The sequence below is a fragment of the Mercenaria mercenaria genome, chromosome 8 (assembly GCF_021730395.1).
Source record: "Mercenaria mercenaria strain notata chromosome 8, MADL_Memer_1, whole genome shotgun sequence".
Classification (NCBI taxonomy): domain Eukaryota; kingdom Metazoa; phylum Mollusca; class Bivalvia; order Venerida; family Veneridae; genus Mercenaria; species Mercenaria mercenaria.
In genome coordinates, this window is record NC_069368.1 from 84,876,684 (window position 1) to 84,902,587 (window position 25,904).

At 32.8% G+C, this 25,904-nt stretch overlaps 1 protein-coding gene across 1 annotated transcript in view; it reads left to right on the forward strand.

Annotated features, from left to right (window-relative positions):
* LOC123529330 (probable methyltransferase-like protein 24) overlaps positions 1-24,523 on the forward strand; it is a 134,552-nt gene extending 110,029 nt beyond the window's left edge. Inside the window, exons 5-6 of the mRNA XM_045309631.2 lie at positions 18,800-18,938; positions 21,425-24,523. Of these exons, the coding sequence (XP_045165566.2) occupies positions 18,800-18,938; positions 21,425-21,781 (496 nt within the window). The 3' untranslated portion in view covers positions 21,782-24,523. The remainder of the gene's footprint in view (positions 1-18,799; positions 18,939-21,424) is intronic.
* Positions 24,524-25,904: the final 1,381 nt, after the last annotated feature.

Sequence of the window (25,904 nt, forward strand, 5' to 3'; positions counted from 1 at the left end):
GTAACTATTAATAATAAAAATAACATTCACCTTTTTATGTCCCATGAATTTGATTACGCATGACACAAATGAGCCACGCCATGAGAAAACCAACATTGTGGCTTTGAGACCAGCATGGATGCAGACCAGCCTGTGCATCCGCGCAGTCTGGTCAGGATCAATGATGTTTGCTTTCAAAGTCTGTTGCAATTAGAGAAACCGTTAGCGAACAGCATGGACCAGGCTGCGCGGATGCTGGTCGGAAACGCACTATGTTGGTTTTCTCATGGCGCGGCTCAAATCATTTAACTTTTCAGTGTCATCCTTCTTCCATTGTGCATTAGAAGGCATTTTATATTCAGATTTGTGTTTATTTTTTTGGCAATTGTTTCTGGAATTTCATTCACTTGTCTCTTATCAACTAATTATTCACCAATTTGTTGCTTGTCAACGTGGGTGGTACGTAAGGCAAAATGTACGAAATAGAACATGTCCTAATCTGTAAGTCAAGACTTAAGATTTAAGAAATCAAGGAATAGCACCATACACACGATAATATTTGGCTGTACATCTTGAATTTAATTGGTGTTGTACAACAAAAACCTACCGTCTGTAGAGGGCTTTAGGTAATAAAGGTAACATTGCTTTATGAATATATAAATTACCCCCTGTACTTTTAACAAACTTTGATTTCATTCTTCCACAAGATGAACAGGTAGCCATTATCATTTTTCTCCCGTTTTTGCTGTAACATCATGCGGATTTATATTATCAGTAAATCTTCTTTCTTTCAAACTATATATTTTATTCTGTAAACTCATTTATATTATATGTATTTAAATTTAAATCATACAATATCATAACAAAACAAGTATATTGTGTGGTTATTATTGTTTATTTTTCATAAAAATAATACAAAATGGTATAAACATTTATAATTTATTGTATAAAATACTAAAAGTTAACAATCCTACGGCCGAGTAATTCAAACAACATGAGAGTATTATAATATTCAACAATGCGTAGGAGTATGCCATATTCATACGGTTGAGTAATTCTCGCAACATGAAAGTTTTATGATATTTAACCATGCGTAGGATTATACTATAAACATGCGGTTGAGTAATTCTCACAACATGAAAGTTTTATGATATTTAACCATGCGTATGCATATGGCACAATCCTATGGTTGAGTAATTCTCACAACATGAAAATATTATAATATTCAACCAGCTACGGTTAACACTCTCTTCTTGAAGTCTTCTGGTGATATTTTTTGTTTTAAACGTTCATTGTCTTTATAAAGTAAATGTAAACGCCGTACATAAAATTCCAAAAATAAACGGAAACATAGAATCTACTGCTAAAATCTGATTTTGTTACCAATTCAACTCTGTACATATTTTTTCGATTAGTTTCATGTTTTTGATTGAAGTTCCAATATTTAAAGCACACTTCAATTTTTTTTTATGTTTCTCAATTAATTCATAAACTAAAACCAGGTTTCGACAGTAGAACTCTGTATAAGGTACACCTTTGCTATGAAGATAAAGTCCTATGGCACAATCCTTTGACCAAGTTGATTTTATTTTCTTAATAATCCAATAGTATCCACATCAAAATTTTCTAGAATCTCTCCTTTTCTAAATGACTTCGTAATTTCTGCTTTTATTTGTTTTCGCAAAATCACTTCTTGTATGTCGCTTAGGTCCCGATATGGGAGGTGTGCTCTGTCAAATCTCCTTATAGTTCTGTTGTTGTAATGTTATCCCTGAAATAAAAAAAAAACAACAAAAAACAATTGCATTACCAAAAATAGGTAAAAGTAAAATTTATCTCTTAAAGCACAAAATAATATTTCTGAACGAAAAATAAAACTTACATTTCATTTGTTTAAATTCTTCTCCTTTCTGTTGTACAAAGTAGCAAACAATGTTCCAGCATTGTTAATCAGTGTTAAAGTGTTAAGTTCTTACAAAATACAGGGAAATCCGGATGTAAAAATCTATATTTAAATCCTTATCATCAATACTATATTTAAATGCTGGAAAACCGATATTTGTTCACGCTCACTAATATGATTACAAAACTAGCTAGTAAAGTCAATATTGGTTTTAAACTAAAGGCTTATACTATTTTATAAACTGTTTTTCAGTGTGTGAATTTTTCTTTCGTTTTTTCAGCACTTTGTTAAAACCTTAGGTTTTGTTTTTAATTGTGTGAATGGACCGTGGTCCCCTGACGCCTGCGGCAGCTTCAAGCTCCCAGGGACGGTTCCTTGGAACCCTCGGGGGCTTTAGTCCACTTACATCTATCAAACCAAAAGTTTTCATTTGGTTTAACCAAAGGTTTTCACAGTACCAAGGGTACTGGGTTAGCAGTGGTCAGTTCGAGTTTAGGGTAAGGTCAAAGTGCACTTATAGAATCAGGACAAGGGTCAAATGAGGTCAGACTGTTTTAATAACCTTATTTGGCTATACTACTCATGGCGGGGCTCAATTAGATGTCACATTGGAGGCAAACTATTTTGAACGCAAAACACGTAAAACTGACGTCGCGTTTCACCCAAAATTTTGCGTAAAGACGCCTGTATTTAAGAAACTGCCCGATAATTTTTAAACAATTTTGAAAAAGAGTACATAATTTCATTCGCTATCTATACAAACAATAAAAAAGAAGAAAACTATGGGTGGGGAGAGGGTGGGGTCATCGTTTTAGATTTCGGTCTCTTTACCATTGCGCTTCCCCTACCCCAGTAAAATTTAAAAACAATGATACCTATTTTTTTTTTGGTGAAATTTGGACCAGGATCTTTACTGTTCACCATTCACACAGTATATGCAACTATATTAACAAGTAAATTACGATAATTTATTACTGTTAATTTTAAGGCTGGGTAATAGTTTGTACTGATTCCTCCGTCTGTCATAAGAGTTATGACATAAATGTAAAAATCATAAAAACTAACTCCCCGAGAGAAAGAAAGAAAGACTATATGAACAAAGAAAGTGATATGTATATTTTACAATCCAAAAAAAAAAAAAAAGGAAACAACAACATAAAACCATAAAAATAACTATCACTTATAATAAGTGGGTAACATACATTTTTATGACCCGGCTTAAAACAACACCGAACGGATATTTCTTATCCCCAGGCAATATTGTAATACACAATGAAATTTAAAGGTTGATTAAACATTTGACACAATTAAATTATTTTATTTTTAATGTAACTATATGCAATTTTGGGACTAAAATAAATAAAGAAATAACGTATTTTTTAAACGAATAATTAAAAAAGGCACCGGCTTCCAGATCTTCCGACAAGAACGAATAAATATATATATAATTATATATATATTAGATATCTGGAAATTAATGGTGTATATGCAACGTATAATGACAGACTGTATGTTGCGGAAACACATGAGAATTAGATGTTTTAACTACTTTTTACGATGAAACTTGTATATTTAACGCGCAAAAAAAAAATTGAACACTAAACCCTCCCTAGCGTTATTGGTAACGACAGCGGTAAACTTCTTTTATTGCCGCGGCGGTGGTCGGGGTTTGATTCCCGGCGCGATCTTTTTTTTATATATATATATATATATGACATTTATAACTAGTTTAGAAACAAAAAATATCCTATTTTAATTTTCATAATGTGACCAAACTTTAGCTTGAAATGTATCCTTGATGAACTGATAATTCTGCTTTTCAGTCGAACTTCTTTTTAATATTTTATTCTGTTTCACAAATAACAGCTGCCATTTGTAGATTTTCATCTTCAAGTATATCCTGTGCATTTAAGGAATATTAAAGCCGGTTTGCCTAGGGTCTATATATTTCCAAAAAAAAAAATCTGTAAGAACAATAAACATCTGGCGGAAAGGTCTATCTTTGCATGTCCACCGTTTTTCTGTTACTCTAGCCAGGCCTGTTCATGTGCACGGATAGACATGCGCTCGTGCAAAACCAATCATTCTGAAAACAGTGATCATTTGTTAAGAATGACAGATTAGACATGTATACACGGTTACATAATTATTATCGAATATTTGGCAACTCTAATACGAAATAAAGTAAATTATATTGGTACTATGATATTATTTATTACATTTCAGTTAGGTTAATCTATGAGATTCGGATGATTTTAAATCCAGATTTACAGTTAGTTTTCTATTTTCATACTTTATTGCATGACTACTGAATTAAAAGCCGATATGCATTATATTTATTTTAACATGAAGAGATGGATATTTTACTTGTCTACATTAAATCTTAGCGATAATATTATACTGACCGCGAGATTGGAAATTCAGGAAACTCTTCAGATTGTTTAACCAAAAAATTAAATATATTCAGAACTTGTTCAGTCACAAAGTTTAAAGAGATATATTGTAATTACATGAAATATATTTTATCAAAACTGTACAAAAGAATTATTGTGCATTTTGAATAAGTTCTAACACAGAGGACTGCGTAATGACAGGTTATAGAACACTAATTTAGCATAAGGCCTAAGACCACAATTATTTTCACTATATGTTCTATATAAGCATTGGACACTATAGCAATTTTGCATGCATTCCAACCCCCATAAAAATACCTGAACTCAACAGAACTATTCAAGAGAAAAATTTCCAGCCACAGTAAACATTGAGTTGACCGGCTCTTTTTTCCACCATTTTGAACCAAATCACATGCGTTATGCATATTCTGACATTCTCATTCTGTCAAATTGTACATGTACCTACTATTTCATTTCTCCTCTATTAAATCATGCCATTTATTGCAGGTCTTTCTTTTTTCCACCATTTTGAACCAAATCGCATGTGTTATGCATATTCTGACATTCTCATTCTGTCAAATTTTACGTGTACCTACTATTTCATATCTCCTCTATTAAATCATGACACTTTTTTTTGCAGGTAGGTTATGGGACACTAGTTCTTCAAAATTACGTTAAATCTAGCTTTGGTTTATTCTGTGAATGTAGTTTTGACATTTTGGTAGAAATAAAATGGGAAAATGTTATTTATATCCCATTACTGCACTTTATGTGCTTTTGAAGTTTTGTGACAGGTAAAATCTATCTTGAAAAAAAATCTCTCTCGTAGTTATGTCATTACTGTATGTAAGTTTGAAGACAATCCTTCAAAAAGAGGTGAGGATTTGTCTGACAATGTATGACGGTACTATGAACACCATGTATTTTATATCAAATATAATTTAGGAGATAGATATTAACGTACTAAAACCATAAAATGCTAATGAAACACTAAAGATAACTTGTACTAAATATCAACAGGCACATTTTATGATACCTAATTTCTTTTCGCGATGAAATGAGTATGGTGCGTTCTGGCACTGACAATGATGTCATCATCCCTGCTCACATGTCACTTTCTTCCTCATAATTTTCACATCATTTAATATCACTGCGAAAAAAGGGTCAATATACGGGAGTGTACGGTCCCGTATATTTCGAAAATACGGGAGTATACGGGGTGTATATTACAAATATACGGACCTAGTATACAATCCCGTATTCGGAACATCTAGTATACGGGAAGTCCGTATATTTGTCATGCATATACGGGATCCCGTATACGCCGAATATACATACATGTATATTTCCCGTATATATTAAATATACGAGTTTTCAAAAAAAAATCAATTAGAAATGGTGCTTATTAGTGTTCTGCTTTAACATAGATTTTATTTCCATGTATTGGAAGGGTCTTTGAAATTTATCCCGAATACTTGTCGTATTTTAGAATATACGGATACGAGCCTGTATATTCCGGATATATGTAGTATACGGAGCCCGTATTTTTGACATATACGGACTGCAACTGCATCTAATATACGGGACATATACGGACCTGTATTATCTAATATACGGGCATCGGATTTTTTCCGTATACGCATGATATACTAAGTATACGGATCCCGTACTTTTGACATATACGGGGCATATGCGGAACTGTATTTTTTGATATACGGGCTACGGACTAGTCCCGTATATGCAAGGTATACGTAATATACGGATCCCGTACATGTGGCATATACGGAATTTATTTGCATCTGATATAAGGGGATATACGGAACTGTATTTTGTTGATATACGGGCCAGAGATTTTCCCGTATATGCAATATATACGTAGGATACAGATCCCGTATTTGTGTCACATACAGACTGAATTTGCTTTTCGTATACGGGAAATACACGGAACAGCATTGTTGAAATGTACGTTGGCCAGATTTTTCCCGTATATGCACTATCCCGTATTTTTATTTTATTATAACTAATCTGGTATATGGGACACACACTGAAAGATGACATAGAATGAAGGTTAAACAAACCTTTAGCAGAATACGGTATGTTAGGAAAAATCAAGACAAAGACAGGGTATGGGAAAACATTATCATCAATGGAGACAAGTCAGATTAAATTAACATTATATATACCATAAATACTTTTACAGTTGTTTTTTCTCGTACGATTATGCGTTATTTTTATTTTTTGTCCAAATGAAATAAGCAGAAAATGTTATTCTTGCATACCAGACGGGGATTTCCGGTATTTTTACCGGTGCTGGAAAAATCCATCTTACACCCGGGGTGTAAGATGACTCTCGTGCTTTAAATGACCTATTACGAACTACATATATGGAGATGATTCATGTAGTTATATTTTCTTTCAAAAACGAAATAAAAATCCAATACCTTGACAGTTCCTCTTGGTTCCTGATAATATATTTCTAGATTCAAAGGACGTTATTTTATCAAAAATTCATAACGTTACGCTGCAACTGATAAAACAAAATTCGGAACTAAACATTGTTATTTGTCTATGAAACCTCATGGCATCTTTCCTGTTTACGGACGTTGCTTTCCCGCACTTTGTTTAATTACGCTGCTATAAGAAATAGTTCTATAAAGAAGCCATTCGATTGATTTTATTATTATTATTATTATTTCTTCATGTCGGTATGCAAGAAAAAGATTCTGTCACTGGTTATAGGTGCAGATGGGAATATCCGGCTCTCGGCTAAACAGTTACCCTCGAAGCCGGAAATTCCCATCTTCACCTACAACCAGTGAAAGAATCTTATAGCAATCAATAACATTATGCATTTTTAGATGTTCGTTTCTAATTGAAAAAAAACTAACAATTCGCACATTTAAATATGTGCCGCACCGTTAACGCAACAAATCAGTATAGTAACACTTCTTTATTACTGTTTATAAGTTTTTCGTTATTCCAGTGAATGTTGATTCCCACTATAGGCTTTTCGATTTGCCGTCTGCTAAAAGAGCAGTACATCCTTTCTAATGTCTGAAGATGTATTCAAATCTAGCACTTTGAAAAGATGCATGATGCATTCTGTGTTGGAATTCAATATGTAAGCAGTTTCATGATCTCAATAAATGTAAGCTTTTATCTGTTGAGGTACGAATGTCACTGAGTACGATGGCTCATCCGGGCTGTCTGTCAGCATCTATTGACCAAACTTCTCACATAAGCGTATTCTCTCTCTTGAAAACAAATCGTCGTTCAGTTGGAGTTAATTGAAAAATCTTTTGTGTCAACCTGAAATAGAATTTGCACGCATTAAAGGTTATATAAATGGACTCTTGTAGTTAACAGATATAGAGAATGGTATCTTTTAACGCTATAAATGATGTGAAAAATATGAAAAATGAAATGACGTGTGGGCAGGGATGACATCATTTAAGTGCTCATTTCGCGCAAAGAAACTAGATATACAGTCAACTTATTTAAAGTGCGTTTAATAGTTATATTACGTTAAATTCTATCCCCAACATTATATTTTATATATGATGCATGGTGTTCATAGTGCCGACACACGCAGCCACCTCATTTTGAAGAATTGTCTTCAAACTGACAAAGTCACGACAAAAGTAGGGAAGATATTTTCAAGAGAGATTTTACCTGCAACAATTGTTTACTTCAAAAGCATATTAAGTGCAGTGATTTGATCTAAATAACACTTTCCCATTCATTTCTACTAAAATGTAAAAAATACATCCACTATTTAAACGAAAGCTAGCTTAAACATAAACATTCGTAGCCATTTATTGTAGCAAAAAATAGAGTCACATAACCTGTTCGTCGTTATTATGCTACATTAGTGTTCTATAACCTGTCCGCCATTACGCGATTCATTTTATTTCAAACATTTCTTAAAAACTTGGTAAATTAGCAAATTCTGTACGATATATTTGCCACTATTTTTTTTTTATTTTTTTAATTAAATGATCTGGAGAGTTTTCAAGAATTTCCAGTCTTGCGCTCAGTATAATATTTTCACTAAGATTTATTTTAGACAAGTAAAATTATTCACCAAAAACGTCTTATCTCTTCATGTTAAAATGCTTTTATTCAGCAGTCCTGTATTCAAGTATGAAATAGAAAACAAGTATGATTGTTAGACACATGTATCCAAATCTTATAGATTAACCTAAATGAAATATTAAAAGATATCAATCAATAAAATTTACATTATTTCGTATAAGTGTTACCGAATACTAGTATTCGATACTATCAGATCATAAAGGCTATCTTTCAAATTGAAGTTTGGTCATATTATGAACAACAGAATAGGAATTTTTGTTTCTCAACTATTTAAAAATACCATATCAAGAGAAAATAAAAGATGACAGCGTCAGGAATCGAACCCGGACTGTCGCGGCAATAAAGAAGTTTTCCGCTGTCGTTACCATTAACGCTGAGGAGGCTTTGATGTTCAATGCGCGTTAAATTTACAAACGCTTTTCAATTTTTATCATAAAATGTAGTTAAAACAATTAATTCTCATTTTCTGTAACATATAGTCTGTCAGAAATTAAGAAATATAGCATTAATTTCCAGAGATTTAAAAAAAATGTCGAACTTTGCCTTTAATGCCTGTATTTGGTATTCTTTTAATTTTTAGTTTGAAAACTGCGTTATCTTTTTTTCCCCCAAGATTGCACACAGTTACATTTAACATAAAATAATCTAACTGTGCCAAATATTTAATCACACTTTAAATTTCATTGTGTATTACAACATTGCCTAGGGATAAGCATTACCCGACCAGTGTTGTATCAAGGTGGGTCATAAAATATGTTAATACACTTATAGGTATTTTTATGGTTTTTACGTTGTATTTATGCATCACCTTATTCTGTCTTTGTATCGTCTTTTTTTCTCGGGAATTTAGTTTTTATGATTTTTACAGCTGTTTCACTTGACAAATTTTATATCATTGGAGAGAAAATTTTAACACAAGCTAGAAAATAAAAGATTTTTGCTGTATTTTTGTTGTATATAAAAACGCTGCTTAGAAAACTTTTAAAGTACGTCATTTTGCGCTCCGCTAAAAAAAAGACGTTTGTGGTCATGGCTGCAAAATAGGTAATAACAGAAAACTGAAAATATACCAATCTTTCGGAAATACATATGTAAATTATGAAAATTTCGTAATAGTCCGTTGAAAATCGGTAGGTGGTGTATATTTGAAATAAAAGACTTAGCTACGCAATTACTTATATTGTGTACATATATATAATAATATGAGCGGGGCCATGGGAAAACCAACATAGTGCGTTTGCGGCCAGCCTGGATCCAGACCAGCCCACGCATCAAGGATCTTTGTTGTTCGCCTTCAAACCTTATTGCAATTAGAGAAACTGTTAGCGAACAACATGGATCCTGACCAGCCTGCGCATCCGGATCCATGCAGGTCGCAAAGCCGCTATGTTGGTTTTCTCATGGCGCGGCTCATATGTTTTATGTCATGTTTCATATATTTACAAGAAAGTAAACTTATGTGTTAGATGTATAATATCTAACGATTTCTAAATATTTCATAATATGTTTTAAGATCGAAATTACAGACATACTCGATTTTTTTTCTAACAAATGACTTTTTTGTTTTCAGGATGATTGAATATGCACGCGCGCAGGTCTATCTGTGCACGTGAACAGGTCTGGTTAGAGTAAAAACACGTTTACATGCACAAATCGACTTTCCGGCGAGATTTTTAATGTTCTTACAGTTGTTTCAAAATATATAAACCCTAGGCAAACAAAAGATCTAGAGTAAGTGTGTATTTTTTCCATATTGAAAGATAATAAAACTTTCAAAAAATCTGAAATTTTATTATAACCAACCTTTTTTGAATGATACTATGAAACAATAATGCGCATCACAACCGCTTACATTTTAGTCTAGAAAAGCATTATTTTGTCAGTTAGATTACCCATTTTCTAAAAATAAAAGATCGTTAACACTAACTTCATGAATGCTCTCATGAGATTCCAGTTCTGATCGAATGAATGAATGTACGTGCCGCCTAATTCGTAAAGAAGTTAGCCGTGGCTACTTTGCTTCTGCGAACTATATTTTTTTCTTTACAACTTTTTTTCTCGTTTAACCACAATGGTATTCATGAAATATTTTTGCACGATATTTTCTTTTATTTCAAACACCTGCAACATTAGCTTTTGGTGACTGGAATTTTTGTCTACTAATGAATGAAAGAATGAATGAAGTAATTGTTGAATTAATTGTGCTTGAATGACTGAATGAATGAAAAGATTTCACGAATGAATGTAACTACTTAACGGCTATTCTGAATTTCCTTTTTCATATTATAATTATATAATTTAATAAATTAGTAAATAGACAGTTTTTACTGACACCTGCAATTAAAAGAGTATTTCGTTTGAAGTGTATTTTTTAATCTACATAATTGTACATTAAATATTTTCCTTTAAATCGCAGCAACTCGTATTCCCGATTGATTAAAAAAACAACAACAATAAAAAACAGAGAACAGGAGAATTACAAGGCTAACTCCATTTTCATACAACCTTTCGACTATTTATTAAGTCTTCATCAGGAAGTCAACAAATATGATTATGAAATAAACAACGTCATGAATTTAAGTATTTCATTTGTTACAAAAGGAATTCATATTGAGTAAAAACCCTGTCTAATTCAGTTAATCAAAAATTAAATCAAATAAATACTTACCCGAGCCTTCGTCTTCCTCTGCAGAATAACGCTAATGACAAGACATTTTTGCAATATACAGATTAGTGCGTGCGGTCACTTCGACCAGATGTTATCGCCTCGGGCTAGATGAATGCGCGCTGATTGGCCGATTCCATTAAACGGCAGAGGGTTAAATTAGGCCATGCCGATTATCTCATAAATTTAATTAATATGCATACAATTGGTATCAATTAATGTTGCAGTAAAACTGTGCCGCAGAACCTATATGTACAATTTATTTACGAAGGGATGGATGAATGAGTGCAAACTTATATAGCATTTTGATGAACTCTACGTTAGACGATTGTGTTTATTTTCTTAATATGTCCGTAAATATTGACCTGGCACTCATTAATCTTTGCAAATATTTTTGGGCGTTTTCGTTAATTTACCTAATATTTGTATCCTGAAAATAACCATATTTTACAGCTAACCAATGTCACGGTGGGTTTGATTTCCAGGCACGTTACCACGGGTATCATTTTTTTAAAAATATAATATAATGTTAACGATACCTGTTTTATCTTTATATAAATTTATGTATCATATTTTTTTTTTTTTAATAGTGTTTTCTCTTGTAGTATTTATATTCTAGTACGCTTATGACGGGTAACATGCCTTTTTATCTAAAATACTTTAAACAAATTATTCTACTTTGTTACAACGAGTAAATATGATTACTTTTAGTAAATAGACCATAAATATCACGATACGTTTGATCAAATAAGTGGTATTGGTAAGTTTGCATATAAAATTGGGGAAAGGTTATGGTCAGAGGTAGGATTCGAACCCACGACCTGATATTGGCAGCAACACCGCTTGTCCACTCAGTTACCTGCACATGCAACAGTATATCAATTAAGAGTTATATATGTAATATTTATATTGCTATTTGTGATCGAACACTGTAAATCAATTTACGGAAATATACGAAATACTCATGAGTGCCAGGTCACTACCAACGGAAACTACAACCACGAGAAATAACTTGGAACAGTGTATACTACGGTAGCATAGAGGGGACATGTTCGCACTTGTTAGCTATCACGTTCGCTTGTGTTAGCTACACGTTCGCACGTGGTAGCTAACACGTGCGCACGTGATAAATAAAATGTTTCTTATGTCCCCGCTATGCAACCGTAGTACACATAGAAGCATCTGCGGAATTTTTTTTAAAATACGAACACATATTTCACTTAATAGTTCATAAGTAACAGCTAAAATTAAACAAAGAAGTATAAAATACATTTTATAGCTCTCTGAATTGAACTAAACTGAACGACTACGGTTAATTATGTGCTTTCTTAATAATCAAAATGCCATGTTATCTACACGTTGGTTTAAGGGTCCGACCTAGCCGAATGGGGCCTCAGTGGCCAAGTGGTTTAGATCGCTGACTTCAAACAACTTGCCCCTCACCGATATGGGTCCGAGCCTCATTCGGGGTGTTGAATTCTCCATGTGAGGAAGCCATCAAGCTGGCTTACGGATGGTCGGTGGGGCTACCCAGGTGCCAGCTCGTGATAAAATATTGCACGGAGGAATAAATTTCATAAGTAAAGTATCAACACACGTCTTTGGTGTTATATTCTACGTAAGGTCTTATATTATTACTGTATAAAACAGGGATGGATTAGTTGATTATTTTTTTTCTATACTAGTAATTATTTGCATTGTATACATGAGCGTTGGAAATGTGCAGCAGAAAGAGTAATTAATGCATGCATTTGATTTTTACAATGGCGATGATACACGAATGTGTTTATCACTACAAATAAATAAGGATGAATGATTTTTTTTCTCAATCGGATATTTAGATTGAATGTAATTCGGAAACGCGCAAGAAGAAATGATGGATTTATTCATGTCTTTGATTTTATACCTGTTTTAGCCCGCGAATGCTTTTATCAGTTCGTGAGATATTAGTGCTATACATCTATTCATTCATTCAAAAACATGCAAAACGTTTGGCCTTTGAAATGGCCGGAGAATATAATTTTCACTACATACATTGATTGCATGGCTTATCATTCATAATGATTTTTCATTAGTATCGACGAGGAAAGAAATTGATAGCTTAATTAATCCTAATAACTTGTATTGAAAAAGAAGAAGAAGAAAGACATGCAAGATACAAGAAGAAAGGATGAATTATTTGAGGTATTTGATTTTATATTTGCGATGGTCCGCGAATGTTTATTTTTCAATTTTGGACGCACAAGAACAAAAATGAATTATTCCATGCCTTGATTTTCCATTTGAATGAGTTTACTACAAGAAATCCATCTTCTTCTATCAATATTAAAGGGCCTTGACACCAGATTTTAGCTAATATGATCTTTCTTTAAAAATGAAAATTGGTCATATTATGAACATTAGAACAAGCTATTCTTTGCACACTTTTTTATTAGAAGAATGTTAAACAAAGCAAAAGATATTTATGAGTTGGGAATCGAACCCGGATTGCCTAGGCAATATAAAGCCCCTAAACATCTTCACCAGCACACTATGGTGAAATTTATACGACCGTTTAAATAAAGCTTTATAATTGACGCAGTGACAAACGTTTTCAGTCTTATAAAGATTATGAATGAAAATTTAGTGAATATCGGGACTGGATTCTTTGTCTGTATACACTGAATGTAGAAATTATGAAAACACGAAGGAATATATATTGTACATTGTAGAAAGTTCAAAACATGGAAGGAAGGATGAATTAATCAATGTCGTTGATTTTTATACGCCCGAAGGGTGCGTGTAATGATATGACGCTGGTGTCCGTCTGTTCGTTAGCTTTTCTGTAACCGCTCTGTAACTCTTGAACCCTTCAAGAATTTCGAAGAAATCTTGCCACAACGTTTTAATGGCTCGCTTCAATATTAAGGTCATACATAGAGGTCAAAAGTTATATGATATTGTTTCACGCCCGCTCTGTAATTATAACTACTCTTGAACTGCTTGAAGGATTTAAAGAAATTTAGCATAAATGTCAACAACATCGAAACGACGTGCAGAGCGCATGTTCCGGATTGCTCGCTTCAAGATCAAGGTCACACTTGTGCTTTAATAAAGGCAACTAACATGCATATTTCATTTCAAAAGTATATATAGATTTTCAAAAGCTCTATCATAATGTATATAAAACAGCAATGTATCATTAACCCATGAATCTTTGCTGCAATTTTAGCCTAAAAGTGTCATATACCACTAGCAAAAACTTGGAGAACAGAATTTCCTTTTAATCATTGCTCTAACCTTTTAATGACCAGATTATAATCATTTATATATTTGCCAAACATTACTATGTATGATTATATACACATTTCTGAATCCCGTATTTCCGCCACATACGGCAAAGTACAAGTTCGAAAACATGCAAAACGTTTGACCTTTGAAATGGCCGGAGAATATAATTTTCACTACACATATTGATTGCATCCCGTATTTTTTAAATATATAATTTATCTAAATCCCGTATTTCCGGCATATACGGGAAATATACGGAGTTGCATACCAAGCATATACGGGACATATACGTCCAGTATTTTCGAAATATACAAATTATTTAAATCCCGTATTTCCGGCATAAACAGAAAATATACGGAGTTGTATAGGAAGAATATACGGGAAATTTAATCCCTGTATTTTCCAAATATACAAACTATACATATCCCGTATATCCAGAATATACGGGAAATATACGGAGTTGTATACAAAGAATATACGGGAAATATAAGTCCCGTATTTTCAAAATATACAAATTATTTAAATCCCGTATTTCTGGCATATACGGGAATAATACGGAGTTGTATACGAAGCATATACGGGACATATATGTCCCGTATTTTCGAAATATACAAATTATTTAAATCCCGTATTTCCGGCATATACGGGAAATATACGGAGTTGTATACGAAGAATATACGGGAAATTTAATCCATGTATTTTCGAAATATACAAACTATACATATCCCGTATATCCAGAATATACGGGAAATATATGGGGTTGTATATGAAACATATACGGGAAATATACGTCCCGTATTTTCGTAATATACGGATTTATGTATTCCCGTACACCAGACATATACGGGAATATACGGTGTTGTATACGATCAGAATAACCCTTTTTAGAATTTCCCGTATTTCAATAATATACGGGGTATCGTATACTAAGAATTCCGTATTTCATAGTATACGGAAATCCGTATTTTATTAGTATACGGACTTTTAAATATACAAGCCCCATACACGCCCGTATTTTAGTTTTCCCGTATTTCTTCCCGTATACGGAATATAAGTATTAAAAGTATATTAACTCTTTTTTCGCAGTGTATTATCAGTATCTATCAATTGCAAGAGTCCATTTAATAACTTTTAATGCGTGCATTTTTTTTATTATTATTTCGGGTTGACACAAGAGTTGATTTTTTTCTTAGTTAACTCCAACTGGAATCACAAAACGGGATGACTATTTATTTTCACGATAGAGAATATGCTTATGTGAGAAGTTTCTACTAGTTTGGTCAACAGATGCAGACTGAAAGCCCGGATGAGCCATTCGTTCTCAGTGACATTCGTAACAGAAAAAAATCTTATATTTATAGAGATCAGGAAACTGAATATTTCCATGGTTACTTATCGAGTTCCGACACGGAAACAACATGCGTATTTTCAAAGCGCTCGTTTTGAACACATCTTCGGACATTAGAAGGGGTGTACTGCTCTTCCTAGCAAACGGCAAATCGAAACGCCTGTAGCGGTAATCAACATTCATGGGAATAACGAAAACATGTATGAACAGTAATAAAGGAATTGATACTCAACGGATTTATTGAATCATCGGCGCAGAATTAAATGTGCGAATTCTAGTTTTTCAATTAAAAATGAACATAAGAAATGCTTCATGTTATTGATTACTCATAGTGTATGCTTATTTCATTTGGACAAGAAATGAAAATAATTCATAACCTATGAAAAACTGATTTAAAAAGTATTTAAGTTGAATAAAATGTTAATTTAATCTGACATGTCTCCAATTAATAATAATATGACATTTTTTTTCTCATACCCTGTCTTTGTCTTGCTTTTTTCTAACATATCGTATTCTGCTATAGGTATGTTTAACCTTCATTTTATGTCGTCTTTCAGTGTGTGCCCATACCGAGGGGTGAATGCGAGAATACGAAAATCAAATTCAGTCTGAATGTGACACTAATATGGGATATGTATACTACATATATCTTGCATAAACGGGAAAAAACCTGGCCCGAATATCAATATCTACAGGTCCGTATATCCCCGTATATTAGATGCATATACATTCCGTATATGACACAAGTACGGGATCCGTATATTGCGTATACCATGCATATACGGGACTAGTCCGTAGCCCGTTTATCAAAAATACAGTTTCGAATACTTCCCGTATATGAGAAATGTACGGGAGCCGTATACTAAATATATCATGCTTATACGGAAAAAAATCCGAAGCCCGTATATTAGAAAATACAGGTCTGTATATGCCCCGTATATTAGATGCAATCACAGTCCGTATATGACAAAAATACGTGATCCGTATACTACGTACATCCGGAATATGCAGGCTCGTTTGCGTGTTCCGTATATTCTAAAATACGGAAAGTATACGGTAAAAAAGTCTCAAGACCCTTCGAATACATTAGAATAAAACTTATGTTAATGCAGGACATGAATAAACACAATTTCTATGGACATTTTTTAAAGTTCGTATATTTCGTATATACGGGAAATATACATATATCTATATTCGGCGTATACGGGATCTCGTATATGCATGACAAATATACGGACTTCCCGTATACTAGATGTTCCGAATACGGAATTGTTTATTAGGTCCGTATATTTGTATTATACATCCCGTATACTCCCGTATTTTCGGAATATACAGGACCGCATACTCCCGTATATTGACCCTTTTTTCGCAGTGTAATGATATGTAATATTTTGGCGCGAAATCATAAAAAAACTTTTTTGTTTCTAATATATTCTTATCGGAATCAAAGAAAGGTGTGTGTGGGGGAGGGTTTTTACGCTAGTCCCGGTGTGTTTAGTAAAGTAATAAATGAAATATATCAAACCACTCACATGTTCGCCTGCATAATATAATTTTGTTTAAAGCGACCCGTTACTTCCTTTATACAAAAAGCACGTAAAATCAAAATGACGTATTAAGGTATACTTTCCTTCGGATATTCTGGTTAAATATCGGCGTATAAATGGGGTAATTTTTAAGTGTTAGAGTTCCCATATAATGTTAGACATTAAAGAAGTATTTTTGCCATTATTCCAGGTATGTTAGGTTTTCAATTACTTCGATCCACGATCGGACACATTAATACTTCGATAGTATTTCGAAATAAATACCCCGCCACGAAATTATATGATAGGTAAATAATAACCACTAAAGGTAAACAAGAATATTACTGCAACAGAGAAACAATATAAAATTCATCCTAAATCAATCGAGAAAAAGACTGCTATGATGGCAATCAGGCCAGTAAAAGTGTATATGACAGCCTCATATGAAATAAAACTTCAAATCTACGTTCATTATTGGTTGAGCTAGGTTGCTAATGTTTTTAACAGATACATTTCAGTATTCTTTATTATTCAAAACGATTGAAACATCAATATACTTATATGATAGATACATTTTATAACATAACACTTGCGTATTTCCCCCCTTTTCGATATCTCGTTGTGAAGGTATTGTTCCTAGATAGTGCATATGTTGCGACTAACTTGGAAAACTACAAGGTAGTTTAGTTAGTTAATGCACTTTGATCATGTTAATAAGCTCCTATATATGCGTTTGTTTTTCAAATATAAAGCAATCTACCAATAAATAATCTGTAGAGAACTAAAAATATAGACATTCGATAATGTTTACTTCTCTTCGCCAAAATATTTATATAAAGTGGAATCTATCGAAGCATGGAAGGCTCTGCTCCATTTGACTGAGTCTGCTCCAGAGAAATGATGAAAAGTGCAACGATACTCTAATACCACCTTACAGACATTGATTATAAAGGACCGAAAAATATAACAGCTGTGCTTAGAAGAAGGAATAATGTCTACGGGCACAGCATTTAAAGACAGCTGTTGTGGTAATTAATAGAATGCAGCCAAATAAAATAATAGCAGATAAAGTTAATTGAAGAGGCAATAATACATTTCCGACAAAGAAAATCATGTGTCAAAACCACAGCTTCCCCTTTGAGCCATGGGTGTATGAAAAGTGCAAAATCCAGCATGCTCCTTAGCATCAGGTTTAGCTGAAATTATGCATATCGTTAGGTAATGTCATGAGAAGACGTACAATTTTATGTGTTTCAGTTCAATTACTTTTATTCTAATGATAAACATAAATAACTATCTTTATAGTAAAAATCTAAATTTGCAACATATCTCCAGTGTTTGTCTAAAGAAAACAATATACGTGAAAGGAAAATGATATTTTTTCTTGGTTTAGTAGAACAATTACCAAACAATCCACAGTTACTTTCTTAATTTTTATAGACATTTGCATAAATAAAGTTACAGGATATATATAACACATACATGTTTCGCAGAATGTATCACCTATTTGAATGTTTAACTATTGACAGAATTATTTTATTTGCAGATTTATCATCACAGAGATTGACTGGAATGTGATCATGTTAATGAAATCACGACTATAACATTAAAATATTTCAGTCATCCAGTGTCTGGTCATCATATTCCGGAAGGCATTAATTTTCATCTGATCGGACTATCAGTCACCGACTCAACTAACGAACTCGGGTGGAAAATGAGACAGCTCTCAACAATTCGGAAGTCTTTAAACCATACTCATGTAAGTTACATTCGAGGTTTAAATATTCATTTTTGTAATATTAATTTAAGCGATATTGTTTTTGTTTAAGTCATTGTAATGAAATTTCATTAATAAATAAATAAATAAATAAATAAATAAACAACAAAAAAACCCTGCTATATCAAAACGTTACAGGGTAAAATAAAATAATACTATACATATTAAGTGAATTCCTTCAACATGGAGTGGTGACGAAAGGAATTGTATGTAAAACTCAAACTTCGTGCATGTGTCTGTATAGATAAAGCATGAAGACCAACATACTTGTGTATTCCGCTCCTTTGTAGAGTATTGAGAAAAAAAACTATATAAACCTGACGAAACAGACTAAAGTTAAATATCAAAGACTCACTGGGCTTTGAAAACTGCGTATTAGACAGAAATAAAGAAAAACGCTTAGAATTCAGCTGTAAAAGGCGTGATACCTTATTTACACTATCCTTTAACATTGAAGAAAGGGTATTAAAAGTTCGTGTTGGCTTCAATATGTTAACAATCTGTCTCACATTATGTGTTTTCCTTGTTCATGTTGTCTACGAAAAGAAATATGTAATATATAAGTAGACTGACTATATAGATTTGATAATGTGTATACAACTTTGATAATGTTATATGTAGTATAGTTAAATGGAACTATCATAATCAGTAACACTTTTCGCTACCTACCATTCATATTCAAGTAGAACCGTATGATACTATTTTTTTTATTTATTTATTTATTTGTTGGATTTAACGTCGCAACGACACATGATAGGTCATATGGCGACTTTCCCGCTTTAATGGTGGAGGAAGACCCCAGGTGCCCCTTTGTGCATTATTTCATCACGAGCGGGCACCTGGGTAGAACCTGGGTAGAGCCACCGACCTTCCGTAAGGCAGCTGGATAGCTTCCTCACATGAAGATTTCAATGCCCCTAGTGAGGCTCGAACCCACATCGATGAGGGGCAAGTGATTTGAAGTCAGCGACCTTAACCACTCTGCCACGGAGGCCCGTATGATACTATATAGTACACAACAGGGGGTCAACTTATAACGCAGTCACCAAAGTTGCGTTTTGATAACGATCAATATAACAATTATTTTGTCATAATTTGGCCATGCTGAAGAATAATGTCTTCAGTTTTACTGAAGCCGATCATATTTTGGTTTAAAATCCATATATATTTCATAAAATTACATACAGGACGGTTTTCAAATTTATTGGGATTGCCCTTCTACTTCAATATCAATCATTCTGGTTAACTCATTTTCTGCCTTGTAAATGTTTTCGATACAGTGATCCATCTGGAATGTCCCCTTTGTCATATTTTCAACATTTCAATTAGTATTATGGCAAAGATATTGTATATTGATTTGGCATTGGTTAAATAGACTCAGTTGTGGCTATTGCAAGATGTGCACACATGCATGGACGTTTCATCGTTTAATACGATTTGGAAGCGATCTGCTCGTACTTTTTCACCTATCTTTAAATTTGAGATATGCTGTTATATATAGCATTAGTTTTGTTTTCTATTGACGGTAGAAAAATTAATAATATCTTAAAATAACTGCAAAATCACCTAATTATCATTTTCCATTCTTTACACTTATACTTACCTCAAATAAAGACTCTTTCTTCTATAACCGAAACATCTATATATATATATATGTTTTCTAATAACGCAAAGTATTTCTTTTATTAATAAGTATCTTCATGTCGTGTTATTGTTGACGAAGTTAAGGTCATACTGACACAACTCAATATCCTATGGCAAGTTCCTTCCTTTTATGGGTTTGGAGACTCTTAGTACCACTCCGGTAATTATCTAAGATTAGGGCTGACAACCTACCATCTGTAAGCTAGCTCGATTGCTTCCTTAATGAAATAAATCTACAACTCAACAAAAAGCAAGTTATTCAAAAACAAAGACTCTTATCGCTCGGTTGTAGAGGCTACTACATAAGGCATTTAGGCTTTACTACCGTTGACGTTAGTATATAATAAATCTGATTAGTATTGAACTAATATTCAGTCAGTAACGAGAACTTATGAACTTTATTTATTTATGAAATGCAGTTAAAGGTAATGCATACAAATGATAAAAGTTCATCAGCCATATTAGAGTATTTTCTGGTATTCAAGAAAATACATCACTCAAAATTTTAGAATTTTAAGTTCGAAAGAGTAGACAAAAACGACACATCTCTTAAAATCTAAAACTTTTTGAGTGAAACATACTTGTAATGTTGTATCCTAAAGTAGAATAAGGTTAATACTATATAGCTCCGACATGTGATTTGTTAATACCATGATCAAATTTTTTTTTTAAAAAAACGCACGAAGTTTTAAACAAAACAAAAATACAATTGCCTAAGAATTGAAAATTACATATGGAGGGGAAGTTTCTTTACTCTGGCATGCCATCTCACCAAGTATCGTAGTATTGAATCTTCTTCGAATCTGAAACTCTTTCTTTTCTAGAGAATCTTGGATATTCTGAAGTTAGACATCGAAGGCTACGAGTGGAAGGCGATCCCAAACATTATTTCTTCCGGAGACTTTTCATTTGTCAGGCAACTTGTTATAGAACTTCACTTTGGAAATGTAAAGAAAGGTATGGGGAAAGATGGATACATGGAGGTCAAGCCCGACTACTGGGGAAACACAACACCATCTGAACAACTCAAAGTACTTAAACAGCTTCAGTATAGCGGTTTTCGAGTGTTTTATTTTCAAAGAAATCCACGTACAAAAATAAGAGTTCCTGAATCTCCTCACCAAAGTATATTTACATGCAATGTCATTTCATTGATCAATATCAATTTTAAGCTTAACTGATAGAATAAAATAAGAAAGTATTCAACAATTTATGATTTTCCAACCCGCGACCTTTGAGGTAAAAGAGACTATGCAGATGAATTTCAAGTTCATCATGACATTAATCTAATATATTATCAACGATTTCTAGATAATGAACTTATTTGTTTATGTTTATACCGTAAGACAATGTTTCAACTTTAAAATCTATATCTGGTCGTGTGCGTACAATTACTGCATTGTAGGCACCACAAATGTCAACTAGATTCTGTTTTGACAGTAAAGGAAATATAATTAATGTTCCAATCTTCCAGACTCGAGTGTTTTTATCCGGCATGTATGTTTCAGTGCCATCATGTAGGTGACGTGTACTATTTTTAGAAACTGCATATATAAATTTTGAATAAAGCATTTACTTCTGATTTCTATATCCGACTTTAAATGCTATTGCAAATTACATTTCACTTCAATAACATTTCACAGCAAATACTACTTAATACTTTAATTGAAATTTATTGAATATTGGCAAATTCCGTTTTATGCAACGCTTTCCATGCGTGGGGAGATTTTTATAGCAGCATATGACCAGCCGAATGACTATAGTGAACATATGTAGTCCTGTAAAATACGAAGAATTTGCGCGCTTAGAATCGAAATAATAGATATGTTTCAATATTTGTATCAGTTTAATCGTGATTTAATAATTACGCATTCGAACTCCTACCCAAAATTTTTTAACTGATAAAATATAGGGACTTGTTTATCATTTTTTAATTTAAATGTTTTTTTCCCCCCAAAAAAGCTGCTTTTCCAAATGTAAATCTTACAAGAAGTCTACACATATAGTTTTTGTTGTACAAATGAAAGCATTTATTGAGATTTTGTGAGTCAAAGTGTTTGATAGAATAAAGGCTACTAGGAGCGGGCAGAATGTGCTGGTGTTAGTTTCACAAACTAACCAGAGTCATACGATTTAATTTGAATTGAAAACCAGTTGTCAAACTTGTGTTAAAGACCGCCTCTGAACAGAGACCATCTAACTCTAAAGACAACATGTTATGTTTCCCAATTTAACATTTACAGGTTTCTTTATTAACCTGTAAATAAAGACCGCCTTCAAATAAAATCCACATTTTGGCTCTCCCAAAGGTTGTCTTTATAGACAGGTTTGACTGTATTTTCACTTTGCTTTTTTTACTCTCTATATTTCAAAACGGATTTTCTTAACTGGAATCCATTTTTCAGAAATTAAAAACTTGTAGAATATATCTTGTGAAACATTAACCATTATAATTCATAGGAGTTTTGATTTCATGGAGTAACTATACGTATTAATGCCATAGATAAATAGGAAAATGGTTTCAGATGTTTTGCGCCTGAAGGTGTCAGCATTTGCAGCCGGGCAAACTTTCTCCAATTTGAAGGAGGCAAGGATAGAAACTGTATAATTTGAACACAGATCTATGTGCTGAATGGTTCTTTAACAATGTATTGGTAATTTATATAATATTTGTGTGTTTTATAATGACAAACATGAAATTATATAGATACGTTATAGTTGATTAAATACAACAGAAATGTTAAAAAGAGATCTTATTGTATAACAATAGGAGTCAAAAAAGCTTGGCTCATGCTCTTCAAAGTTCTAAGACTTTTACATTAAAATGCTAGGTCTTTGTAAAAGAGTTGTATCCTTTCGAAAGTTTTGCAGGTACATCTACAAATGCCTAATTTACATATATGATCTGCAAAGTTTCAGCAACGAGAGCTAAAGATTTTGGTAATGAATAATTAATTTTGTGTGAAGATCTTAGTTTGAACCCTAAAGATCATTGTTGATTAGAATGTAAGATAATAGAATAGATGAACCTCATGCTCACGATAACCAAGCTCTGAGCTGTAATTATAGATGGATGATCAAGCATCCTTCATTATACTGATAACACTATAATTATGTCAAAACTTTTCGGTCCAAAGTTAATTGAACTTGTTCAAAATGTTTGCTTCAATATATTTTGTAGAGATTTGATACTGTGCCATCTTGGGTAAAGAAATAGGTCACTAGGTCAAATAATGAACAAGGCCTGTTAACAGTTTTCATGATTTAGGGACTTCATCTTTTATTTGCACTTATTGTTGCTAAAGAATGTGATGGAATAGATATGATAGATATTAAATCCTATATTACTGCCATAAAACTAAAATGGGCCAAAGCGCTGACAGATGATAATAATGCAAGTTGGAAAATCATTCCAAACTACTACTTAGAAGATTTTGGAAAATACTTTCTAATTTTTCAATGTAATTTGAACAGTGTGAAAAGTGTTCAACTAACCAATATCTCAGATTTTTATAAAAACTTAATAGAACTCTGGCTGAAGGCAAAAAACTTAGAAAAACATCCTGAAATAAAGACTTTCGTTTTGGTTAGAAGACAAATGTTATGGGGTAACAGTTTCATACACATAAATAATAAATGTTTATTTTTTTTGAAAGTTGGATTAAATTTTTTATTGGTGAATTATATAATAAACACAACTGGAGAAATTAACCAAAGTTGTGTTTAGCATTTATAAATCGTATTTTGCTAGTGAACACTGTACGATAGAATATGATATATATAAAGTTTTTTTTAGATCAGAATTCGAAATCATGCATCATTTTTATAAGTCCAAAAATGTTAATATAACTTTTTTTCAATAAGATTCGTGACAACATCTAAGTTGATATCTAGAAAATACATATTTATTTTCATTTATGTCAATGAAGCTGTATTTGACTTGTGTATTATTGTTGTATGCATGTATGTATAAGTAACTTATATGAATAAAAAAAGCTCTGCTTCACAAAAAAAAAAAAAAAAAAAAAAAAAAAAAAAAACAACATAGAATAACTTCGTTTCCAGTTCTTTGATCCTTAGCAATCAATTTGTTTTGACCATCAAGCTTATTAAGATCAATAATTAAATTACCACATTGTCCATTTGGTGAAACTTTATATGGATTACGATGTTTTATTCCTTGTCCATATGTAGAAGCTATACCAATAATATTATTTAACCGTTCTTTTTTTGTAATTTACCAGTTCATCTCGTCCATGTTTTAATTCGTCTGCTTCTTTTTGTTTATTTGGATCTTTTGATCTTATTTTGCGGCCGTTAAACCATTTACAATTTTAATATTTTCAGTAACATTATCTATTATACCTAGAAGTGTGACTTTATCTATTTTATTGGGATCAGATTTATCCGCAGTAAAAAGTCAAACATTTTAGACGGTTTGTAATTTCATATTCTTCTAAAACATTAGTATCCAGTTTAGCATCTAAATCTACTGTTGGTGTATTCTTTCCTTTCGGTTTAGCCCCCAATTCTTAAGCTTCTTTATACTCATCCAGACCCAAATCGTTATATATATATTTCTTCTTTTTCTTTATCTTTGTTTTCTTCTTCAATTAATTTTCTTGTTGACGATGGTACCGGTTATTTAGTTATTCATATCATGTCTCTTCAGCCCGTCCGCTTAGATCAGTAGGTAAGAGCGTTAGTGTACGAATTGCAAGGTCGCGAGCTCGATCCTCGGGCAGGGCGTATGTTCTCCGTGACTATTTGATGAACGACATTGTGTCTGAAATCATTAGTCTTCCACCTCTGATTCATGTGGGGAAGCTGGCAGTATCTTGCGGAGAACAGGTTTGTACTGGTACAGAATCTAGGAACACTGGTTAGGTTAACTGCCCGCAGTTACATGACTGAAATACTGTTGAAAATCGGCGCTAAACACCTCACCCACGCCCCCCCCCCCACCCACCCCCGCCCGACAAAAAAAAAACAAACAAAAAACCACAAACAAACATTTCTTTTCCATAATCTTCTAATTTCTGAAATTCATCATGTTGAAACATCTCTCGAAACAGATTCATCTCCCCAATCTATCGGTGTATAGGGAGCCGGTTTTAAAGCATGTTGGCCCAGGTGTTCGAAACTTTAACAGACAGTTAAACTAATCGTCTGTTAAATTTTGATTCAAAATACTAGTCTTGGTTGAAAACACTAGTATGATGTTTTAATTTTACTGTATAGGCGTTTTAGTATTCGAAATCCTTAAGCCATACATTTGATTTTCTAAGCTTTCTTAAGTGTCGA